General features: G+C 53.5%; 1 protein-coding gene across 6 annotated transcripts; it reads left to right on the top strand.

Moving 5' to 3' along the window:
- Positions 1-840: 840 nt before the first annotated feature.
- On the top strand, positions 841-17,461 carry Ldb1 (LIM domain binding 1). Of its 6 annotated transcripts, XM_030250759.1 has the most exons (12): positions 9,370-9,931; positions 11,916-12,027; positions 12,621-12,723; positions 12,835-12,879; positions 12,987-13,062; positions 13,149-13,251; positions 13,393-13,565; positions 14,040-14,162; positions 14,292-14,375; positions 14,474-14,597; positions 14,806-14,954; positions 15,645-16,397. In XM_030250759.1, exons 3-12 carry the CDS (start codon positions 12,704-12,706, stop codon positions 15,873-15,875), a joined length of 1,128 nt encoding a protein of 375 aa, XP_030106619.1. In that variant the 5' UTR covers positions 9,370-9,931; positions 11,916-12,027; positions 12,621-12,703; the 3' UTR covers positions 15,876-16,397. The 6 variants fall into 6 exon arrangements, with proteins under 6 accessions (XP_006526786.3, NP_001106879.1, XP_030106620.1 ...); XM_006526723.3 differs by lacking the exons at positions 9,370-9,931; positions 11,916-12,027 and adding an exon at positions 841-4,156 and having other exon boundaries at positions 14,806-14,948; positions 15,645-17,461; NM_001113408.2 differs by lacking the exons at positions 9,370-9,931; positions 11,916-12,027 and adding an exon at positions 3,675-4,156 and having other exon boundaries at positions 15,645-16,396.
- Positions 17,462-19,091: the final 1,630 nt, after the last annotated feature.

The following is a 19,091-nucleotide window of genomic DNA, read 5'->3' as shown; positions in this document are numbered from 1 at the left end:
AACTCAGAAATTCGCCTGCCTCTGCCTCCCGAGTGCTCGGATTAAAGGCATGCGTCACCGCCCGGCTTTTAAAGATTTATGTATTTATTTTATTTTATTTTATTTTTTTTTTTTTTTTTTTTTTTTGGTTTTAAGAGACAGGGTTTCTCTGTATAGCCCTGGCTGTCCTGGAACTCACTTTGTAGACCAGGCTGGCCTCGAACTCAGAGATCCACCTGCCTCTGCCTCCTGAGTGCTGGGATTAAAGGCGTGTGCCACCACGCCCGGCTTGTATTTATTTTATGCATGAGTACATTGTAGCTGTCCTCAGACACACCCGAAGAGGGCACTGAATAGCATTGCAGATGGTTGTGAGCCACCGTGTGGTTGCTGGGATTTGAACTCAGGACCTCTGCAAGAGCAGTCATTGCTCTTGACCGCTGAGCCATCTCTCCAGCCCCCATTAATGTTGTTTTCTTAAATAGTTTATTTTTACTTTATGTACATTGGTGTTCTGACTGCATGTATTACTGTGAGCTGCCATGTGGGTGCCGGCAATTGAACCCTAGTCGCCTTTTTTGATTTTTCAAGACAGGGTTTCTCTGTGTAGTCCTGGCTGTCCTGGAACTCACTCTGTAGACCAGACTGGCCTTGAACTCAGAAATCTGCCTGCCTCTGCCTCCCAAGCCTGGCCCCCAGTCTTTTTCTAAGAAGAGCCTGTGTGAGCCAGGGGGACACACCTTTAACTCAGGCACAGGAGAGGCAGGCAGGCGGGTCTCTAAGGCCAGCTACAGAGTCATCTCTCCAGCCATGTACTTTTTTTTTTTTTTTTTTTTTTTTATTCATCCTTCCACTCTTCTTTCCTAGGTCTCTTCTTGCAAGAGACCATATGCATAGAATAACTTCCTCCCCTTTAAATAAGATGTATTCAGCCCTCCGAACCCCAGGGTTTTGGAGCTGACAACAGGCAGAATTGCAAGGGTTGTGGCATGTGCTCCCTACCACTGACTGAGCTGTGTGGCCCAACCCTGACCCTCAGTGTGCTTGCTTGTGCAACATGGGCAATAAGCAGCCCCTTCCAAAGGTCCCCTCGAACTCCAGGTGAGATGCCCCAGCACTTGGGAGGTAGGAGCAGGAGGATCAGTGGTTCCAGGCAAGGGAGAAGCTAAGGTGGTTTGCTCTGCAAGCATGAGGATTTGAGTGTGATTCCACAGCACCTACCTAACAATGCAGATGTGGCCTTAAATGCCTGGAACCCCAGCGGTGGGGATGAACATAGCCTTGGGGCTCCACAGAGGTCAGGGTCAGCCAGCCTAGCCTAATCTGGGAGCCCTACAGCTCACTGTGTGATACTGGATTGTGTGGAAATTAAGATGGTTCCTGAGGAAGTACGCCAGAGGTTGACCTCTGACCTCTGCATGCACACATGAAACTATGCACAGATGTGGGCAGGCATCATTCACACCCAAATGTACAATGTCCTTATAAAGGAGACCACAGGTGTGAACACCCAGCACAGAGCCAGGTCCTTGTTCACTCCTGCAGTTTTATTTTTGTCTCCTTCCTTGCACCTATCTCCACCTCATCTCCGTCCTTGTATTTCACCTTCTACACCTCCAACGTAGAAGAATCTCTCATTCAAAAGGAAGGAAGACCTCTGTGGGGTATGAGAAAATCCCCACAGTCCACCAGGTAGGTGATCGGAATCACCTTGGAATCTGGTCTAGCTAGTTGTTTGGAATGAGTGGCCTTAGGGGCAAGTGGTCCCAGGACTGGGAGAAGGCACATTCACATTCATGGATGATAGAGATTAGGAGTCAAAAGGCTGAAAGATATCCCCCTTCCTCTGTATCAACTCACATTCAGCACCCTCTTGTCATCCTTGAAATAATCTTTACCAAAAAAAAAAAAAGGCATACTTGTACTAATGTCTAACCAGTAGTACTACATGGGGAGAGAGGCTATGCGGGGTACACATTGTCTGGTTCATATCTCATCCAGCTAATTACAGACGGTAAAGCTCAGGGTGGGGCTGTCGGCTGTCATACAGCTCAAGAGGGGTTGTGCAGGGATTCAAATCTGAGCATCCAGAACTCGGGGCTATTTGTTGCCTTAGGTCCTTAGGTCCTCTCCACTCCCTCTAGTGCTGACCTCTGAAAGAAAGTGGAAAGGAGATGGACTCTGGCAGAGGATGCTGCCAAGGAAATGCTGGTGTGTGGATGTCTTTTTTTTTTTTTTTTTGTCAAGTCCTTCTATGCCCTTGGTGGGGACGGGGACGACGGCAGGCGGCGTAATCCCGAGGAGCTCCCCATATTCTAAACACTGGGGGAGGGGTATTCTCATTCCTAGGCACGCCCTCCTTTCAATCATCAGACTCTACTACCATGGTCTCTTGCTCCTTAGCCAAAAAACAAAAACAAAAAAAAACAAAAAAAACCCCTAAGGTTGGGATATGTGGTCTCATGGCACCTTAACCTCCACCTTTGTAACTCTCCCCTGGACAGTCAAGCCAGCTGTGCAAACTCCTAAATCGGGGTAGGGAAATCAAACACCTTTTTCAAACAATCCCCATTTTAGCAACAAAGGGAAGAGGGAAGCCAGTGTAACCAGTCTAGTTCAGATACCTTAGACAGGGAATACCAGCCCCCAGAATCTACCCAGGGAATACACCACGAAGCTTAAGAGAAGCTAAGGCTTGGGGGACACCCCCCCCCCGAACTCCTTCTAGCAGCTCCCCTCCTCCCTGCTAATAGGTATTTCCTGTTTATGAGGCAGCTAGGGCTGGGCTTTGGAGAAGGGATGGAAGAGTTCTTCCCTTCCATGGGTTGGGTTGAGGAGTCCTTGAGGACTGCCTGAAGGTTGGGAGGGTTCTCCCTTTGGAAGATAGACTGACTGTCCAGGATGCCCCACCCCCAACCCTCCCCGCGGCCTCTGCCCCTATGGGTAGGGGGCACTGAAGGAGTAGGTTTCCTGTTCTCCACCTCCAAAACAGGGAGCTGCTTCCAGGGGGCGGAGGATGGGGGTGGGTGGGTAGAAGGCTCCAGGGCTGGAAGAAGAAAGTGGGGGAAGGGAAGTGTCTTAACTGGTGCGTCAGAGCCTGCAAGAGGAAAGGATGGCTTTGGTAGTGCTCCCCCCCTTCCCAGCCTAATGGTCATACCACAGCCCTTGTGTCCCCTTGCAAAATGCGGACCTCAGGCCCTTAGGCGGGGGAGGGTGGGGTCCCTTCTTAATTAACCCTTTTAGCTCTAGTCCCAACTGGTTTAGCAGGCATGGTCTGGTTAATTTAGAAAGGGGATGAGTCTAGGGGTTGCTCTGAGAATTAGGAGAGTGCTCCTTTTCCCACCCAGCTTCGGGTGGAGCGCGCCACACAGGGTCTCCGCAAAGAGCACAGGCAGGGGTCAGCGCCCCATCCCTCCCGGGGGTGGAGAGAGGGTACACCTCACTACCCACCCAGGCTCCGCCTCCCCCAATCCCCGCTCCCGCTCAGCCACGCTCCCAACCCCGCGCACCCGGAGGACGGACGCCGAGCGTGAGGCTTCGCCTCCTCCCGCTCCCCGGCGCCCGCCCTCGCCGGGGTCTCTGCCTCCGTCTCGTTTTTTAAGAGCTGCGTCACACGCATGCCGTTCCCGGGAGCGCTCCCTGCCCCTCGCCGCGCGGCGCACGCACGTCGCCGCTCGCGCCGCGCTCGCCCGGGTCACTTTGACACGGCTCTCCCCTCCCACTACCAGGACAATTAGCATATTAATAAAGCCCGGCCCAGCCCGACTCTGGCCGGAGAGCCGGCGCTTGCGAGAGGGAGAGGACGCGCGAACGAACGGGAGCGAGCGCGAGGGCGGCGGCGGGGAGGGCGGCGGGAGCGCACAGACACGCACACGCACACGCGCACACACGGACACACACTCCGGGGACGCACACCCGCGCGTACACACGCAGAGGCAGCTCGCCTTCCTGCCTGGCTTCCTTCCTGTCTGCTCCGCGCCTGACAGGCCCCTCGCTGCAGGCAGGGGCGGCCCGCACCGGGCAGAGGCCGGGCCGGGCCGGCGGCGCGGGCATCGGGGGCCGCGGGCGGCGGCAGCGGCTCATGCCCGGCCTGTCCCTGCGAGGGGCGGGCATCGTGACTCGGCTGGGCCCCCAGCGGCGGGCGATGTGAAGATGTCAGTGGGCTGTGCCTGTCCTGGTGAGTGGGTCTCGAGGCCGCCTGGCCCCTCCCTCCCTTTCGGCCCCCTAACCCCTGGTTTGGAGAGGATTTGTATGTGGGGGGCATCGAAGGCATGGTGGGGGTCGGGGGCTGTATAGAGTTAGAGGGGCCTCGATCGGGGCCGGGTTTTCTCATCTGTATAAATACGCAGCAGCCCAGCGGCACGGGAAGGGGGTGCTAAGGATGGCTTGTAATTTTTTTTTGAGGGGGGGGAGGCTAACTGGGGAGGGATGGGGGGGGACTGAAATTCCCAGAATTCCAGGGTGTTAGCCAATCAGAAGTGACTTTGGACTTTTGACCCCCCCCTCAGGTCATCGTAGAGTTCTGATTGGCTGATTTGGGTTTCCCCCCCTTCCCTGCTGTTTATTGCCTCTTACATATTTTGTGACATTCCCCCCCTCGGGCTGTTTCTTAGGATGCTGTTTGGGGGAGGAGTTGATTGGAGCCCATCTTACCCCCCTTTAACTTTTCCTGTCTGTTGCCAGGGTAGGTTGGCCCTCCTGAGGGACAAAAAGCACTCCTAGGGGGTGTCAGATAATTGGGCCCTTGGGTCTGCTATCTCAGTCTTCGTGGGAGGGGGAGTGTAGCAGTTCCAGGTAGGCCGTGAAGTTAAGAGTGGTTTGCAGATTCGAGTTGGGGGAGCAATGCTTGACACCCCCCCCCCAGTGAAAACTTGAGGACTCAAATTCAAATCACAACCCTCTCTAACAGGTATCAGAGCTTGCCAGGGAACACCTGTGTCTGAGAGTGCCTTGAGATTTTTCTTGTACGGTCGGGGTATAAGGCCACAAGTGCTAGGAGGGAACAGTTGAGCCATGTGATGGGAGAGGTTAGTCTAAAGAGAATCCCAGAATATAGTCGGTCCCCTTCCTTATAACTCTGTGTCCTCAAACTGGCCTTCCTTCCAGGATGGAGGCAGCTTTCTCTAGAAAGTCAGTGGTCAGTGTCCTGGGTCTAGCCTGGCTGGATCTCTTGCCCCTCTGTATGTCCTGTATTCTGAGAAGCCTAAACTTCAGAACTAGGAGCCCCCCCCCCCCCGCCGTATCCCCGCACCCCAACATTCATACAAATACACAATCCCCCCAGGGAAGCTGCTAGTGCAGAATCTTCTTTGGAAATCACGTGACTCTGGCCAAGTTGGACTGGGTTGGGCCCACACTTCAAGTGGCTGCTGTGGCTGACATTTTAGGGGCATAGGGCCCAGGAGGAGGAAAGCCTGAGGATCCTGGACTATCCGGGTGTGGGAATCCCTGGCTCCTGCTGCAGAGGGTGGAGAAGAGGAGGAGAGAAGAGCTTGCCAAGCTGGAATCCTGCCTAGCTTCATAGCCTTCCCACCAATTTGACTTGTGTGTTTGTGTATGTGTTTTCGCTTTTACAATTTGGCCAATGCTAGACAAGGTAGTTCATGCTCTTAGCCCACCGGTGGGTCATTTCCCTACAACGTGATGTATGAAGACCCAAAGTAAGGCAGGGCTTTAAACAAGCTAGTGGGCTGAAACTTATTTATTTTTTTCCCCTCGAAGACAGGGCTTCTCTGTGTAACAATCCTGGTTATCCTGGAACTTGCTCTGTAGACCAGGAACTGCAGGGCTCGAACTCAGAGATCCACCTGCCTCTGCCTCCTGAGTGCTGGGACTCAAGGCATGCGCCAACCACCACCTGGCCGAAACTTAAATTTTTATTCGTAGAGGTTTTATATGGAGAAGTTGCCAGGCTGGGGGAAGATGGGAGATTGGTCCTGGAATTGGGGCAACTACCTGCATGCATTAGTGGGAAGAGTCTTTGTGGCTGATATGGAGACAGGAAGAGGACCCATGCACAGAAGTGTGTGTGTAGGAGGACCCAAAACTCACGGTCTGTCTGTATGTCTGATAGCTTGGCAGAGGGAGAGAGAGGGAGAGGGAGGAAGGAAGGAGAAGAGAGGAGGGGGGGGAAGGATGGCTGAGAGAGTCTTTTTCTTGATTATGAAGAAGTCTGACAGACTGGTGTCTTGTTGAATGGATGGACATTAGACTTCAAGAGGAGACCACGTGGGAAAGGGCTTAAAGAGAGGCCTGGGGGTGGAGAATGGTAGGAGTTGGGGTGAGGAGGGGAGGACCAGGCTTGCACGAATGGGTGAATGGGTTAAGAAGAGCACATGTTTCACTCGACCAAGGGCATTCTGGCAGCATACAGCAGGTTATGTCTGAGGCCCACCACCACCCTGAGCGCTGAGCAGTCCTGGGGCCTAGGCGCTCTGGCAGGCTGTCTGCCTGTCTGCCTGCCTGCCTGCTTGCCTGCCTGAGTCTCTCCTTTGTGCTCTGCTGTCTCTGGGCTCCTCCTCCTCCCCCAGCCCGACAGAGAGACAGCACATGCCCCACACATGTGACTGAGGGAAGCCAGAGCACACGCAGCCACACAAATGCACACGCAGAAACACCACAAGGTTCACATGCACACACCCCTCCAGGCCCCCCCGCCCCCCCCCCCCCCCGTCGCGCCCCTACGATGAAGAACATCTTGGGGCTTAACTGACTAGAAGACCAGGACAAGCCTTTCTAAGGAGCATCAGTCTCCCGGGGCAGGATGCTGAGGGGCTGAGACCTGTCTAGGGCAGCTTGTAGCTCAGAAGGGTTAAGGCAGGGAGAAGGAGGGGGAGGGGAGGAGGCAGCAGTGGTGGCGGCTGGGAGCCAGGAGAGGAGGATGGCAGAGCGCCAGGCCAACGGGAGGCCGGGCACAGACAAAGGAAGGGGGGCAGGCACACTGGAGGCCTGGGTCAGGGGCCCGGGCAGGGGGCAGTGCTGGTACCTCATACTGTGGGCTGCTTTTCTTTGAGCCCCCACCTCTAGAAGTACTCATAGGCCTCTCTCCCCTTTGTCATTCTTTGTTGCCCCCCAGCCCCCATAACAATTTTTAGGGCCTTCTGACATAGACTTCTGACTAGGTGCCTTGGGCTGGACCTCTTCTGCCCTGTGCTGCTCTGGGGGAACTGGGTCAGAGCAGGAGCAGACTTGCTACAGAAAAGGAACTGAGAGCCCTTTGAATGATAGGTCAGAGTCTTGATACATCTTGGTGCTTAAGGGCTCCTCTCTCGGGGAGAGGGGAGGCCCCTTGTGACTCCTGTCTGACTAGGCAGGCAGGATGGGGGGGTACTGAGCTCTGCCCCCATCCCTATGTGGACAGTCATTTGAAGCCCGGAGAGGGAGGGAATGGACCGGCTACACAGCTGCAGGAGAGAGGGTCTACAAGTCCGACTTCCCAGGCTCAAGCCCTCCGTTGATATTTGTATATTTCATCCTCTGTGCACATGTCCACGTGTGTCTGTGTGTGCACTCAGGTGATGCCTGCCAGCACACTTGGGGAAGTTTATTTGTGTTTTTTGCTGAGGCTGATTTTGAACTCCTTGTTCTTCCTCCAGCCTCTACCTTCTGAGTGTTGGCATGACCCAGGACCCCGTGCTCCATTCCTGTATGTGTTTATTTTAAGACAGGGTCTCACTCTGTGGCCCTGTCTGTCCTGGAACTTGTTATTTAGACCAGGCTGGCCTCAAACTCACAGTGCTGGGATTAAAGGCTTGTGCCACCACATCCAAAAAACATGTATTTATTTTTGAAATGGCCTCTCCATACGGCTGAGGCTGGCCATGGGACTCTGTGGAGTCCAGGCTGTTCTCAAACTCATCGAAATCTTTCTACCTCAGCTTCCCAGAGTTCTGCGCTTCCAGGTGCTTTCACTCTGTCCAGATCCATTTGGAACGTTTAAAGGCACAAATGACAGGCATTACTTTGTTGTTGTTGGAGGAGTGTTTCTTATTTCAGAGTTGGGAATCTAAAACTTAAATCTAAAAAGAATGTCTTCTATCCTGGTGGTATGCTGTCTATTGCAGGTTCTGGCTAAAATGGCATAGATTTCAATGTGAAAGCTGGGGTATAGCATATGAGCAGGCATATATATATATATATATATATATATCTGTATATCTGTGTGTGATAGAGAATGGAGTATGGGTTCCAGGGAAGATGGGGTATGGAGAATGTCTGCATAATAATTGATTAGGATATCCGTGCATAGTCCTAGTTCCTTTATAGATGGAAGCTGGGGGCTTAACTACCTCTGTATTTGTCTACACGCGCCTCTCTGGGCTATGGGTGTATTGAGGGTTTAAGGAGCGTGTGTATCAGACACTGGTTGATGGAAGTGCAAGCTGTATTTATGCGCGGAACATGTTTACAGAGCCAGGTGCAATCGTATCATTTTCTTGCTTCTGTGTGTATGCCATGAAAAATCCCATCCGTGGAGATTGTGCGTGGATATAGTTGGAGAAGGAGGGCAGTAGGGGACACACTCACATGGCAATGGATGAAAGTAGGGGGCCTTCCTCAAGTGCTGCCTGCCTGTGCGTGTGTGTTTCCGTTTCCTGTCTGAAGTAGTAGGGCCTAGACTTCTACCGAAGTTTCAGAAGTATCTCCTCCCCTAGGAAGAGAGATCTGAAGCAAGCCCTATCGCACTAACCAAATACCTGGGGTAGTGAGCAGGATTCTACAGTCTCTTTTAAGGGCCCCTGCTGTAGACCCTTGGATAGGCAAGTTTGCCCTCCTTACCCTGACAGCACCACTTTCTCTAGCATCCACGTGGCTTCAGGGGTGGTGTCAGGGAAGGGTGTTCCCTAGAAAGGGGATCTAATCCAGGGCTTGGGACTTGGTTGGGTTTGTGGCAGGGAAGCCTGGAGTGTCCAGGCTTTTTTCTAGTATTTACAAGATGAACTCAAAATGTGGGTGCGTCAAAAGTAAACCTCCAAGCATCCCACTTAGCTAGCTCCTCTTGGATTTCTCCAGAGTGGCAACTCAGGCTGGCCTTTAAACCTAAGACATCTGTGGGAGGTTTAGCTGACTAGGTTAAGATATTAGGAGTCTGCAGAGACCAACACCTCCCTTCACCCCTGCCTGTGGCTCTGGAGGGTACGTTTCGCTGCTCGTCTCCCCCGGCCTCCCCTCGGTTGGTTCAGGTCTCCAGTAGCCGGATCCCTTCAATCCCCAGTCCCCCGGTCTCAATCTCTTTTGTTTTTCTCAGCAGTCCCTCCTCGCTCCCTCCCTCCGCCCGCTCTTCCTCCTCGCTCGCGGGGAGGGGGCGGGGCCGGCAGGGCAGCTCCACCCTCCGCCCGCCCTGGGGCCTCCTTCGGAGAGAGGCTCGGAGAGCGAGCGAGCGAGCGGGGAGGAGAGGGAGGGAGGAGGGAGAGAAAGGGAGAAAGGAAGGAGCAGGCGGGCGCTGCGTGTGTTTGAGTGTGCCAGTGCGAGTGAGTGTGAGTGCCGGGCCCTGCCTCTGCCGCCTCCCCTGCAGAGGGGCCCGGTGGCCTAGGGAGGGCGGGCGGGCTGCTTGGAGGCAGAGGCAGCGAGAGGCGGCGGCGGGCAGAGCCGAGGAGGAGGAGGAGGAGAGAGGAAAGAGCCGAGCAGCCATTGTTGAGGGAAACCTTGCAAACAAAGAAGGCTCCGGACTCCCCGCGGCCCCCCGCCCCCCAGGCCGGCCCCCCGGCCCCCAGCCCCCGGCCCAGTGGCCATTGTAACTTTCCCCCCGGGCTGTGGACCCCGCGGGGCGGGCGGAGGCTGTGCATGCGAGTCTTTGTGCGGCCTGCGGAGTGGAGCTCCCAGCCAGACCGGCCTGTCCCACTCGGGACATGAGCTGCTGAAGTTGGCTCCACCTTAGTCCTCACCCTTGCCAGGGTCCCTGAGGACTCCCAGGCGCTCCCCGCACCTCCCCTGACCCCCTCAGTTCTCCCAGGTAAGTCTGGACACCTTAAAAGCTTGTCGGGGTGGGCAAAAGGCCCTCTGTCTAGCCCAGGCCTGGTACGTTGGCAGGGGGAGAAGTGCCTCAGTTCTTAGCGTGGGGGCTACAAACGTGCTGACTTATGGTCAGCCCCGAAAGGGAGGAGGCCTGCCTGCAGGTCAGTCTGGTTACCATGGAAATGCCCAACTGGAGGTACCCTCAGCCCCAGGATGCTGCTTCCAACCTCAGCAAACTTTGCTAGTTCTGAGCTCTTCTTTTCAACCCCTTCCTAAAGGCTTCCAGACCGTTGAGGGGCAGGTGTTGACCCTAGGACTGGAAGACACACTTCCTTCACTCCTACCCCCACCTTGGTCCCTGTATTCCTCCTACCGTGGACAGGCAGCAACAGGGACAGATGGTCAGGGTGATGTCCCTCCCCCCTTCTCACTCCCAGCCCCTTGGGCTGGAGCTACTGAGAGTTGCTAAGGCTCTTGGAGAGATGTTGAGTTTGTGTCCATTCACTTGAGGTGTAAATAGAGGCTCCAGCATCTGGGCTTTAGCTCCCCAGAACTTTTAACCTAGTCCCCAACAATGCCCATAAGGAATTCTGCTGTCTTGTTTTCTTTCTTTTCAAGTTCTTGAACTGAGGCATCTCTTCAGGAGGCCCAGAAATTCAGGGCGGAGGAAGTTAGGACAAGAAGAGATGAGGGCCAGTTCTGAGGAAGCCGACTCTTGGTTCACTACCTAGGCTTGGCCCTTGGGCTACATAAGTTCCAACTTTCTGTTGAGTGGAAGAGTCTCGGGGGCTGAGTAGAGACTGTGTGATTTTTCTGAAACACATGTTCAGTCCAGGACTAGCCTGTTTAAAAAACGTGTGGGAAGTGCTTATGAGTGTGGGGACCTGGCCCTGTGAGAGCTCTGCATAAGATGAGGGCCTTTTGTGGGCACCCTGTGACTGCCCGGGGGCTGCTGGGTTCCAGCCCTGGGTAGGCGTGTTGGGGCGAGCTGAAGGTGGAAGCCTGCTAGGCAGGATGAGACGCACGCATGTGCAGGCACACACAAGCTCTGGCACCTTGCGAGACTCTAGTCTGGGCCCCTCTGGGACCCCCCCTTTTGCCCACGTTGTCATATGGGGCCCCTGGAGAGAAAATTAAATGGCACATGTTGGCACAGGGTCTTCCTTTGTCTCTTCCCCCTCAGGAGGAAAATAGATTTTATGTTTAAATTAGGGGGCAGGGCTCAGATGCAGCCAATACAGGTAGCCTTCAAAGTACAATCAAGTTTTAGGGGTAATGAAAGGCCAGAGCCTTCGAGACTGTGCCTTGGTTTCCCCTCTTTCCTGGTGGGGAGGGGAAGAATAGGGTTGCCTGGGTAACTGGCTCCTCTCCAAATATGAATTTAACTGTGGCAGTCAGAAACTAGTATGTCAGGAAGTGTATATGCTGCTTCACAGAGTGGAGGAGGGGCACCCCTGTACATGCCCGGATATACCAGAGACCTCTGTCTAGTTAGTGTTTGCCTCCTGGGCTGAGCTCCTGGGTGGTTGCTTCTTTCCCAGCCTTCTCTCTGTGTTCCCTTTGTAAGTCGAATGCTGTCTAGTAGAGGCTCAGCTGACCTTCCCACCTCAGGTCTCAAAAGAAAAAGCGTTAGACTTTGAGTTTCTGGTCTGGAAACAATACTCTACCCATTATAGGTGTGGGTATGGGGGCTGGGCTGATAAGGGAGTGGCTGTTGGTGGGGAGGCCAAAAGCTCAACTGTTTATCTGGTGGGCCGCACCCAACAGGCACGCCAGCCCCCCTTATCTTTCTATCCCTTGCCCTCCTGAGACCCTGCAGGGTAGCGGAAGAACAGAGAATTCCCTAAATCCCTCTGCCCCCAGCTTGGTCGCTAGGACACACAATTAAAGGGGGATCAGAGGTTAGGATATGGGAACTAGAAGATCTAGGCTCAGGTCCTAGTTTGGCTGGGTCCTACTAATGGTGTGTTCTTCTTGGCAAGTCCCTTTGGAACCCTCAGTTGCTGTATCTTAAAAAACGGGAATGTTATTGTCAATCCCTGCTGCCTCATAAAATTACGAGGATTGAATGAAGCTCTGCAGATGAAAAGGAAGGTTTGTCAGGGTTGTGATGTTTCTGTCGATCCTTCGTCTGTGTCATGGTGTTTCTCCCTTGCTTCCGTTCATCCCTTCGTTTCGTCCAGGCTCAGCCAAAGCCGCAGGATCTTGAGTGTGAACTGGAAGTAGGGCTCAGTACTCCCAGCTTGCTCGCTCCATCCTTCCTTCCTTTCTTTAAAGTTTTGTTTTATTTTTAATTAGGGGGGAGAGGGGTATTAGCCTAAGTGCAAACAAGTGTTGGTACCCGCAGAGGCCAGAAGAGGGTGCCATTTCCCTGGGAACTGGAGTGACCTAGGTTCTTGAGTAGCCTGATAGGCTGGAAACCAAACTGAGGTCCTCAGATAGAGTGAGCAGTTCACGCTATTACTCCTGGGCCAGCTCTCCAGCCCCAGTCCCAGTCTCTTAATAAGATGGGAGCTAGATTTTGAAAGGATGAGAGGTGATCCTCAGAGTAGCTCCCTCCTCTAGTTTACCACTGTCTGGTAAGCAGGCCAGAGACTCCAGAAGACCAGCTCTTTTCTATACAGTCTAGCAGGCTTCCAGGGGACCTCCCAAGGAGCTCAGGGGAGCTGTGCCATTCTCTCTGCTAGGTTGTTCCTCAAAGTCATTCAAGCTGTACTCGCCGAAGGAGCCCCCGAACGGCAACGCCTTCCCTCCCTTCCACCCCGGCACCATGCTGGATCGGGATGTGGGGTGAGTTCTTTCCTTCTTCCTGGTCCTCATTAGACGGGAAACTGCCTGGAAAGGGCCTTCTGCAGTAATTTCTCTTCCACTGTGACTCTCATCATCTCTTCCCTTACACAGCCCAACTCCCATGTACCCACCTACATACCTGGAGCCTGGGATCGGGTAAGTGGATCGCAGCCAGCCAGGAAGCTTTTCCTCTGCATGCGTCTGAGCAGAGAGGGGTGGAACAGCACGGCTCAGCCACTGACCTCAGTTCCTTCCCTCCCCAGGAGGCACACACCATATGGTAACCAAACCGACTATAGAATATTTGAGCTTAACAAACGGCTACAGAACTGGACAGAGGTATGGCAGAGGAAGGGAGCGGGGTCCAGAGGAGCACCCCTGTGAGATATCTTATCACACCCATACTCATCTCTGGGTTTCTTCAGGAGTGTGACAATCTCTGGTGGGATGCTTTCACAACTGAGTTCTTTGAAGATGACGCCATGCTGACCATCACTTTCTGCTTGGAGGATGGACCAAAGAGATATAGTAAGTGCCCTCTGTGGGAGACAGTGTTACGCCTTCTTTGTAGTTCGTGAGTCTGGAAGTGTGAAGGGTACGTCTTGGTCCTTTTTCTCTTCCACTGTGAGACTTATCTCTGTCCTGAAAAAATTTCTCCCATCTCTATAGCCATTGGCCGGACCCTGATACCACGCTACTTCCGAAGCATTTTTGAGGGGGGTGCCACAGAGCTGTACTACGTGCTCAAGCACCCCAAGGAGGCATTCCACAGCAACTTCGTGTCCCTCGACTGTGACCAGGGCAGCATGGTGACCCAGCACGGCAAACCCATGTTTACCCAGGTCAGCAAACCAGCAGGATAGGGAGCCCCAACATGGGCTCCAGCGGTTTCCCCAAGGAGGCGTGGCATAGTGGAAGCAGCCAAATGAGAAGGGAGGGCCTGTAGAGCAACTAGCAGATACCCGTTTAGTTTATTCATGTCAGTTTTCTGGGCCCCGAGGTATATGGTGAACCAGAGCCCGCCCTCATAGAGCGTGTAGTAGATGGGGTTTTCTCTGCCTACTTGGGAACAGGACGAGGTTCTGTTAAGCTTTCCTATGGTGTGTAAGTATATGTGAGTGTGTAAAGGCCAGGTGTGACAGGTGTATGGGATGGGGGCATGCTGCGACAGTTATGCATCCAGATACTCGCACAGGTAGCAGAAGTGTATGCAGGGGGAGAGCCTGTTACTCGTGTGTGTGTTTGTGTGTGTGTGTGTGTGTGTGTGTGAGTGAGAGAAAGAGGGCAGGGATATGATACGACAAACCTATCCCCAGGTGTGTGTGGAAGGCCGGTTGTACCTGGAGTTCATGTTTGACGACATGATGCGGATAAAGACGTGGCACTTCAGCATCCGGCAACACAGAGAGCTCATCCCCAGAAGTATCCTGGCCATGCACGTGAGTTGTGGGCAGGACCTGAGATGGGGGAGGCTGGCTTGAGGGACTGTGCTGTGCTTAGAGAGATGGGTTTGATGATAGCCTTTTTGCTCAGATGACCTGATACCACTGCCCTTCCTCCTCCTCTAGGCCCAGGACCCCCAGATGCTGGATCAGCTGTCCAAAAACATTACCCGGTGTGGGCTGTCCAATTCCACTCTCAACTACCTCCGAGTAAGTCTCTGATGATCCTGGTGTTGTCCCAGCCTCTCTTATCTGAGCTCCAGGTCTCTTCCCCTTAGAGTCTAATCCTCCTTCTGGTCTACCCCCAGCTCTGTGTGATACTAGAGCCCATGCAGGAACTTATGTCCCGCCACAAGACCTACAGCCTCAGCCCCCGAGACTGCCTCAAGACCTGCCTCTTCCAGAAGTGGCAGCGAATGGTAGCGCCTCCCGGTGAGTCCCTTGCCCCAGCCCTCCACAGACTCTTGATGGAACGCCTGAGGCTGTAGCTTTTATCTCCTGACATGAATTTCCCTCCGCTCCTTTCTCACTTCTGGGACTACAAGGCTGAGAACAGGGTAAAGGCGGGTATCTGAGGAGTGGGAATGGAGAACCGGGGTCCAGGGCCCTCTCCCATCTGAGTCTTCTCTCTCTGGCACAGCGGAGCCCGCACGACAGCAGCCCAGCAAACGGAGGAAACGGAAGATGTCAGGGGGTAGCACCATGAGCTCGGGGGGTGGCAACACCAACAACAGCAACAGCAAGAAGAAGAGCCCAGCCAGCACCTTCGCTCTCTCCAGCCAGGTACCTGTAAGCATCTCGGCTTTCTTCTCTTCTGGGCTGCCCCACTGCTCACCCCTGACCCCTGTCTGAGCCTGAGCTTACTAGCAGGCAGAGGAGCAAAGACAGTTCCTCATGTGCTCTAGAGCCAGCATGACCTGACTCCTTCCATTGATGAGAGAATCTTTGCCAGGCACATGCATGCATGGCTGTGGTCACATAAGCTCAGCCATGGGTACCCAGAGCATGGGACAGAATCAGCTGTGAGAATGAACATAAGACGTTCAGAGCAGATTCTGTGTGGCAGACACATAACCATCAGAATACACACGCTGATAGAAGGCTCTGCAGAGTTGGGTGTCACGTATGTAGAATACATGCACATTTGTACACATACACAGTCACCTTCATTTTTGATCTGTTCACACTTACATATATGAACAGAAATTTAAGGGTCCCCTCAAATCTGAGGGAGATGCATTAGGGAGCCAGGGGAGTGAAAGGATATTTCTTTCCAGAATCCAATGGGTAGGGGCTAAAGGCTTTGAGGCTCTGGAGTCCTTTTGTGGGAAGGAATCCAGGAGCTGAGGGTGTCAGGAGTTGGGATTTTAAACTGGGGTGTGAAGAGGGGGCGGGGTGTGGGGGCTCCGGGGATATCTGCTGCCCTGGGTTGGGCGAGCCCCTGCCCCGATTATGTTTGGGGACCTCCGCCACTCTCAGGATGTGATGGTGGTGGGGGAGCCCACCCTGATGGGCGGGGAGTTCGGGGACGAGGACGAGAGGCTCATCACCCGGCTGGAGAACACCCAGTTTGACGCGGCCAACGGCATTGACGACGAGGACAGCTTTAACAACTCCCCCGCACTGGGCGCCAACAGCCCCTGGAACAGCAAGCCTCCATCCAGCCAAGAGAGCAAATCGGAGAATCCCACGTCACAGGCTTCCCAGTGAAGGCCCTACCACGGCCACCCAGCGCTCTGCCTGCCTACCCCTCACAGCTCCAGGGAGCAGAAGACGGAATAAAGAGACTGGGCGTCTGAAATGGGCAGCCTCCATCCACCCACTTCAGGGAGGGACTGGACTCGCTGGGGGCAGGTGCCAAGATTTGCCCCCCAGTTGCCCTGGGCTGGGCCTGGCCCCTGCAGAGCCTTTTGGGGGAAGGGGGTACTCATGTGGATGCCTGTGTGGACCCTGGGCCTCTGAGAAATGTCCCGACCCTCCTCTCCCCAGGGCATTTGCCCTCGTTCTTACCCCAGGTTCTGGGTGCCCCATCTTCCTGATTTCTCCCTTGGATCCTGGGGTTTATACCTACAGCCCTTAGGGGCTAAATGTTGGGGCTGTGGTTGAACGCCCTTCCCCTAGGTGGCTGTCAACAGAGGGTAAAATTCTGGGCTCCTCCCTTTTGCCACTTACCCAGCTCCAAGTTTTTAAAAAAATAATATTATTAAAAATGTAAATTAAAAAAAAAAGTCACTCATGTTCCCCTATTCCCCTGTTGAAAATCCAGCTTCCTCCTTCCTTCTGACGGATGGAGGGCCTAGGGCCCAGGTGGGGGTGAGCATTGGGCAGAGGAGTACACACACAGTTTATACAGTTTGAGCCGCGCTTCAGAACAAGTCTTTGCCATCTCTCTTCTCTTTCCCTCCGGGTGATGAGTTTTGGAGCATGCCATTGGTTGGGGGTGGGATCATTGGTGACCACATCTTTTGACAACCCCCTGTTGTCTGTCTCCCCAACCTCCAGGGCTCTGGCCTGGCCTCCTGGTCCTGGGAGTCCCTCTAGCCCCACCCCTCCACAGTGTGTATTTTTACAGTCCTCTACTAGAGCAGCTGTTTCGGATGGGTGGGGAGGTTCCCTCCCTCAGGGAGCACAGAGGGAAGGGAGCTGCTTTGTTTGTCACTGTGTTTTTGTCTCAGTGTCACGAATAGGATGAGAGGACTTTGTCCCCTCCACCCCAGAACTCTCCCAGCTTTTCAGACTGCATCCAGTCCTAACCTCTCTGAGGGCAGGGAGCCACTAAGGCCATCCAGCTTAAGCCCTTCAGGGAGAGAAAGGCCTCTATCTCCCCCACGTCCCCAACTGAAGCAGACATGCCTCTCCCCATGTCCCCTCAGATGGAGGAGCAGCAGCCAGTGACCTCCGCTCCAGTTCCTAGTTGGAGCCTGTGGAGGCTCAGGGTGAGGCGAGGAGAGGGCAAGAGCAGGGTTCTCGGGCTCGTGGCTCTGCTGCCTCTTCCTGTGGGCAGTCCCAGGGTGTGTGGGTGCCTGCTCTCCCCCCATTCTCCCTTTTAGATTATGGGGTCCCTTGGGTCCTCTGTGCCAGCCACTTTCGGGAGGATGCTCTCAGGAGCCAAAGGAAAGGGTGAGGTGAAGTTGGATGTCCCATCGCCGCTTTTTCCCCCTATTCTTGCCTTTTTTTCTTTTTTCATTTTTCTTTTTTTTTTTCCTTTTTTCCTTTTTTTTTTTTTTTTTTCTTTTTTCTTTTTTTTGGCCATTTGAGTCATGTATGGTACCAATCAATAAAGAGACTTTTTGGGTTGAGAGTGTCCTGGTTAGTCATTGGTAAAGTTTGTCAGGCATGGTAGCACTCAGAGGCAAGAGAATCTTTTTAAACTCAAAACCAGCCTGGTCTCTATAGTGACTTCCAGGGCGACATACACAGAATCCCTCAGGTGGAGGCAGGCCTTCTCCGGAATTTCTTCCTCCTTCCATTTCTCAGCGGAGCTGTCCTGAGTCTGCCTTTCGTTGCAGTTCCCAACCCTTTCTTCCTAGGAGTCCCACCCTAGCCCCGATACCTTAGCTGCTGTCTTTCCTCAGACACCCCCACTTCGATGGCTGCCCCTTACCTCTGGCTCTTCCATGGTCCCTGCTCTCTGAAGCAAGCTCCTAGAAGGAGAGCCCTGGATGAAGATGTAGACTGCTTGTGGGGAGGGGGTCCTTGGAAGGAAATTGTGTTGCAGGACCTTGGGGCAGTTAGAGACTCTGGGATGTTTTCTGGGTGAGTCCTAAAAGAGAAAACAACCCAACCCCTCTTCTCAGATGAGGTCTAAACCAGCCTCCCGCCCCCCCCCCCAAGGCCACCATTAAAGAGACTGTCAAGATAGGTGAGACCCTGCTGTGGGTTACAGCTTGGGTCTTCTATCCATGGTACTCCCTTCCCAGAGCCTTTATCCTGACAGGGGAAGCCATTCCCCTGCCAAGACCTCTGTGGAGCTGCAATTAGACTTGATAGCGAGTACTTCTGCCTTAGCTTCTGAGTTGACAGGAAGATATCGGAGGAAAGAAGTGTCTGGCTGACGTACTCCCATCCCCCTCCACAGTTACCTGTCCTGTTGCCAACCTAAGGCCTTAAGACCCCAAGGACTGCCGGGCGTGGTGGCAGAGGCAGGTAGATTTCTGAGTTCGAGGCCAGCCTGGTTTACAGAGTGAGTTCCAGGACAGCCAGGTATACACAAGAGAAACCCTGTCTTGAAAAACCAAAAAAAAAAAAAAAAAAAAAGAAAGAAAGAAAAAGACCCCAAGGACGATTCACACATGAACATGTGTTCACGCACCCATACACAAGCAGAGGCTTGGCCTGGCCTGACAAGGATCTTGGCCACCCCGCTTTCTCATTCAGCAAACTAGGTAATACCTGCAGGAGGTCTATGTTTGGTGTAGAGTGTACATTTGGCTTTTTTTGCCTGAGTGTGTGCCAGTGTGTTTATGCATCTGACTGAAGCCGAGGAGGTCCTGGGTATGTGTATAAATGTATATACAGTGTGTTAGCATGTATGTGGACATGTGTGGACATGTTTATATATGTGTGTTGGAGAATTCATTTGGCTAGTGTCAATGGAGTCCTCTTAGTTAGCAGACCCAAGTCTACATGCAAAGGGTAAAGTACTGAGAAGGTAAAGAAAGCATGAGCTAGCCTGGCATGATGGCACACGCCTTTGATCCCAGCACTTGGGAGGCAGAGGCAGGCAGATTTCTGAGTTCGAGGCCAGCCTGTTTGTTCTACAGAGTGAGTTCCAGGACAGCCAGGTATACACAGAGAAACCCTGTCTCAAAAAAAAAAAAAAAAAAAAAAAAAAAGAAAGCATGAGGTTCATGGAAGAGGCTCGAAGTATAAATGAAGATGTGTTGAAAGTGAATGTGGCTTAGCCATGAGGTTATGTCAAGTTAT

Source organism: Mus musculus, chromosome 19, assembly GCF_000001635.26.
Source record: "Mus musculus strain C57BL/6J chromosome 19, GRCm38.p6 C57BL/6J".
Lineage (NCBI taxonomy): Eukaryota > Metazoa > Chordata > Mammalia > Rodentia > Muridae > Mus > Mus musculus.
Note: the sequence above shows the minus strand (reverse complement) of the source record. Positions and strands in the feature narration are given on the sequence as shown.

Bases quoted from the DNA above. Each gene is read 5' to 3' on its own strand.
- Ldb1 (XM_006526723.3), top strand. From the start codon at position 3,274: ATGAGTCTAGGGGTTGCTCTGAGAATTAGGAGAGTGCTCCTTTTCCCA. The intron at 12,724-12,834 runs GTGAGTTCTTTC...TCCCTTACACAG, and splicing joins ATGCTGGATCGGGATGTGGG to CCCAACTCCCATGTACCCAC. The intron at 12,880-12,986 runs GTAAGTGGATCG...TTCCCTCCCCAG, and splicing joins TACCTGGAGCCTGGGATCGG to GAGGCACACACCATATGGTA.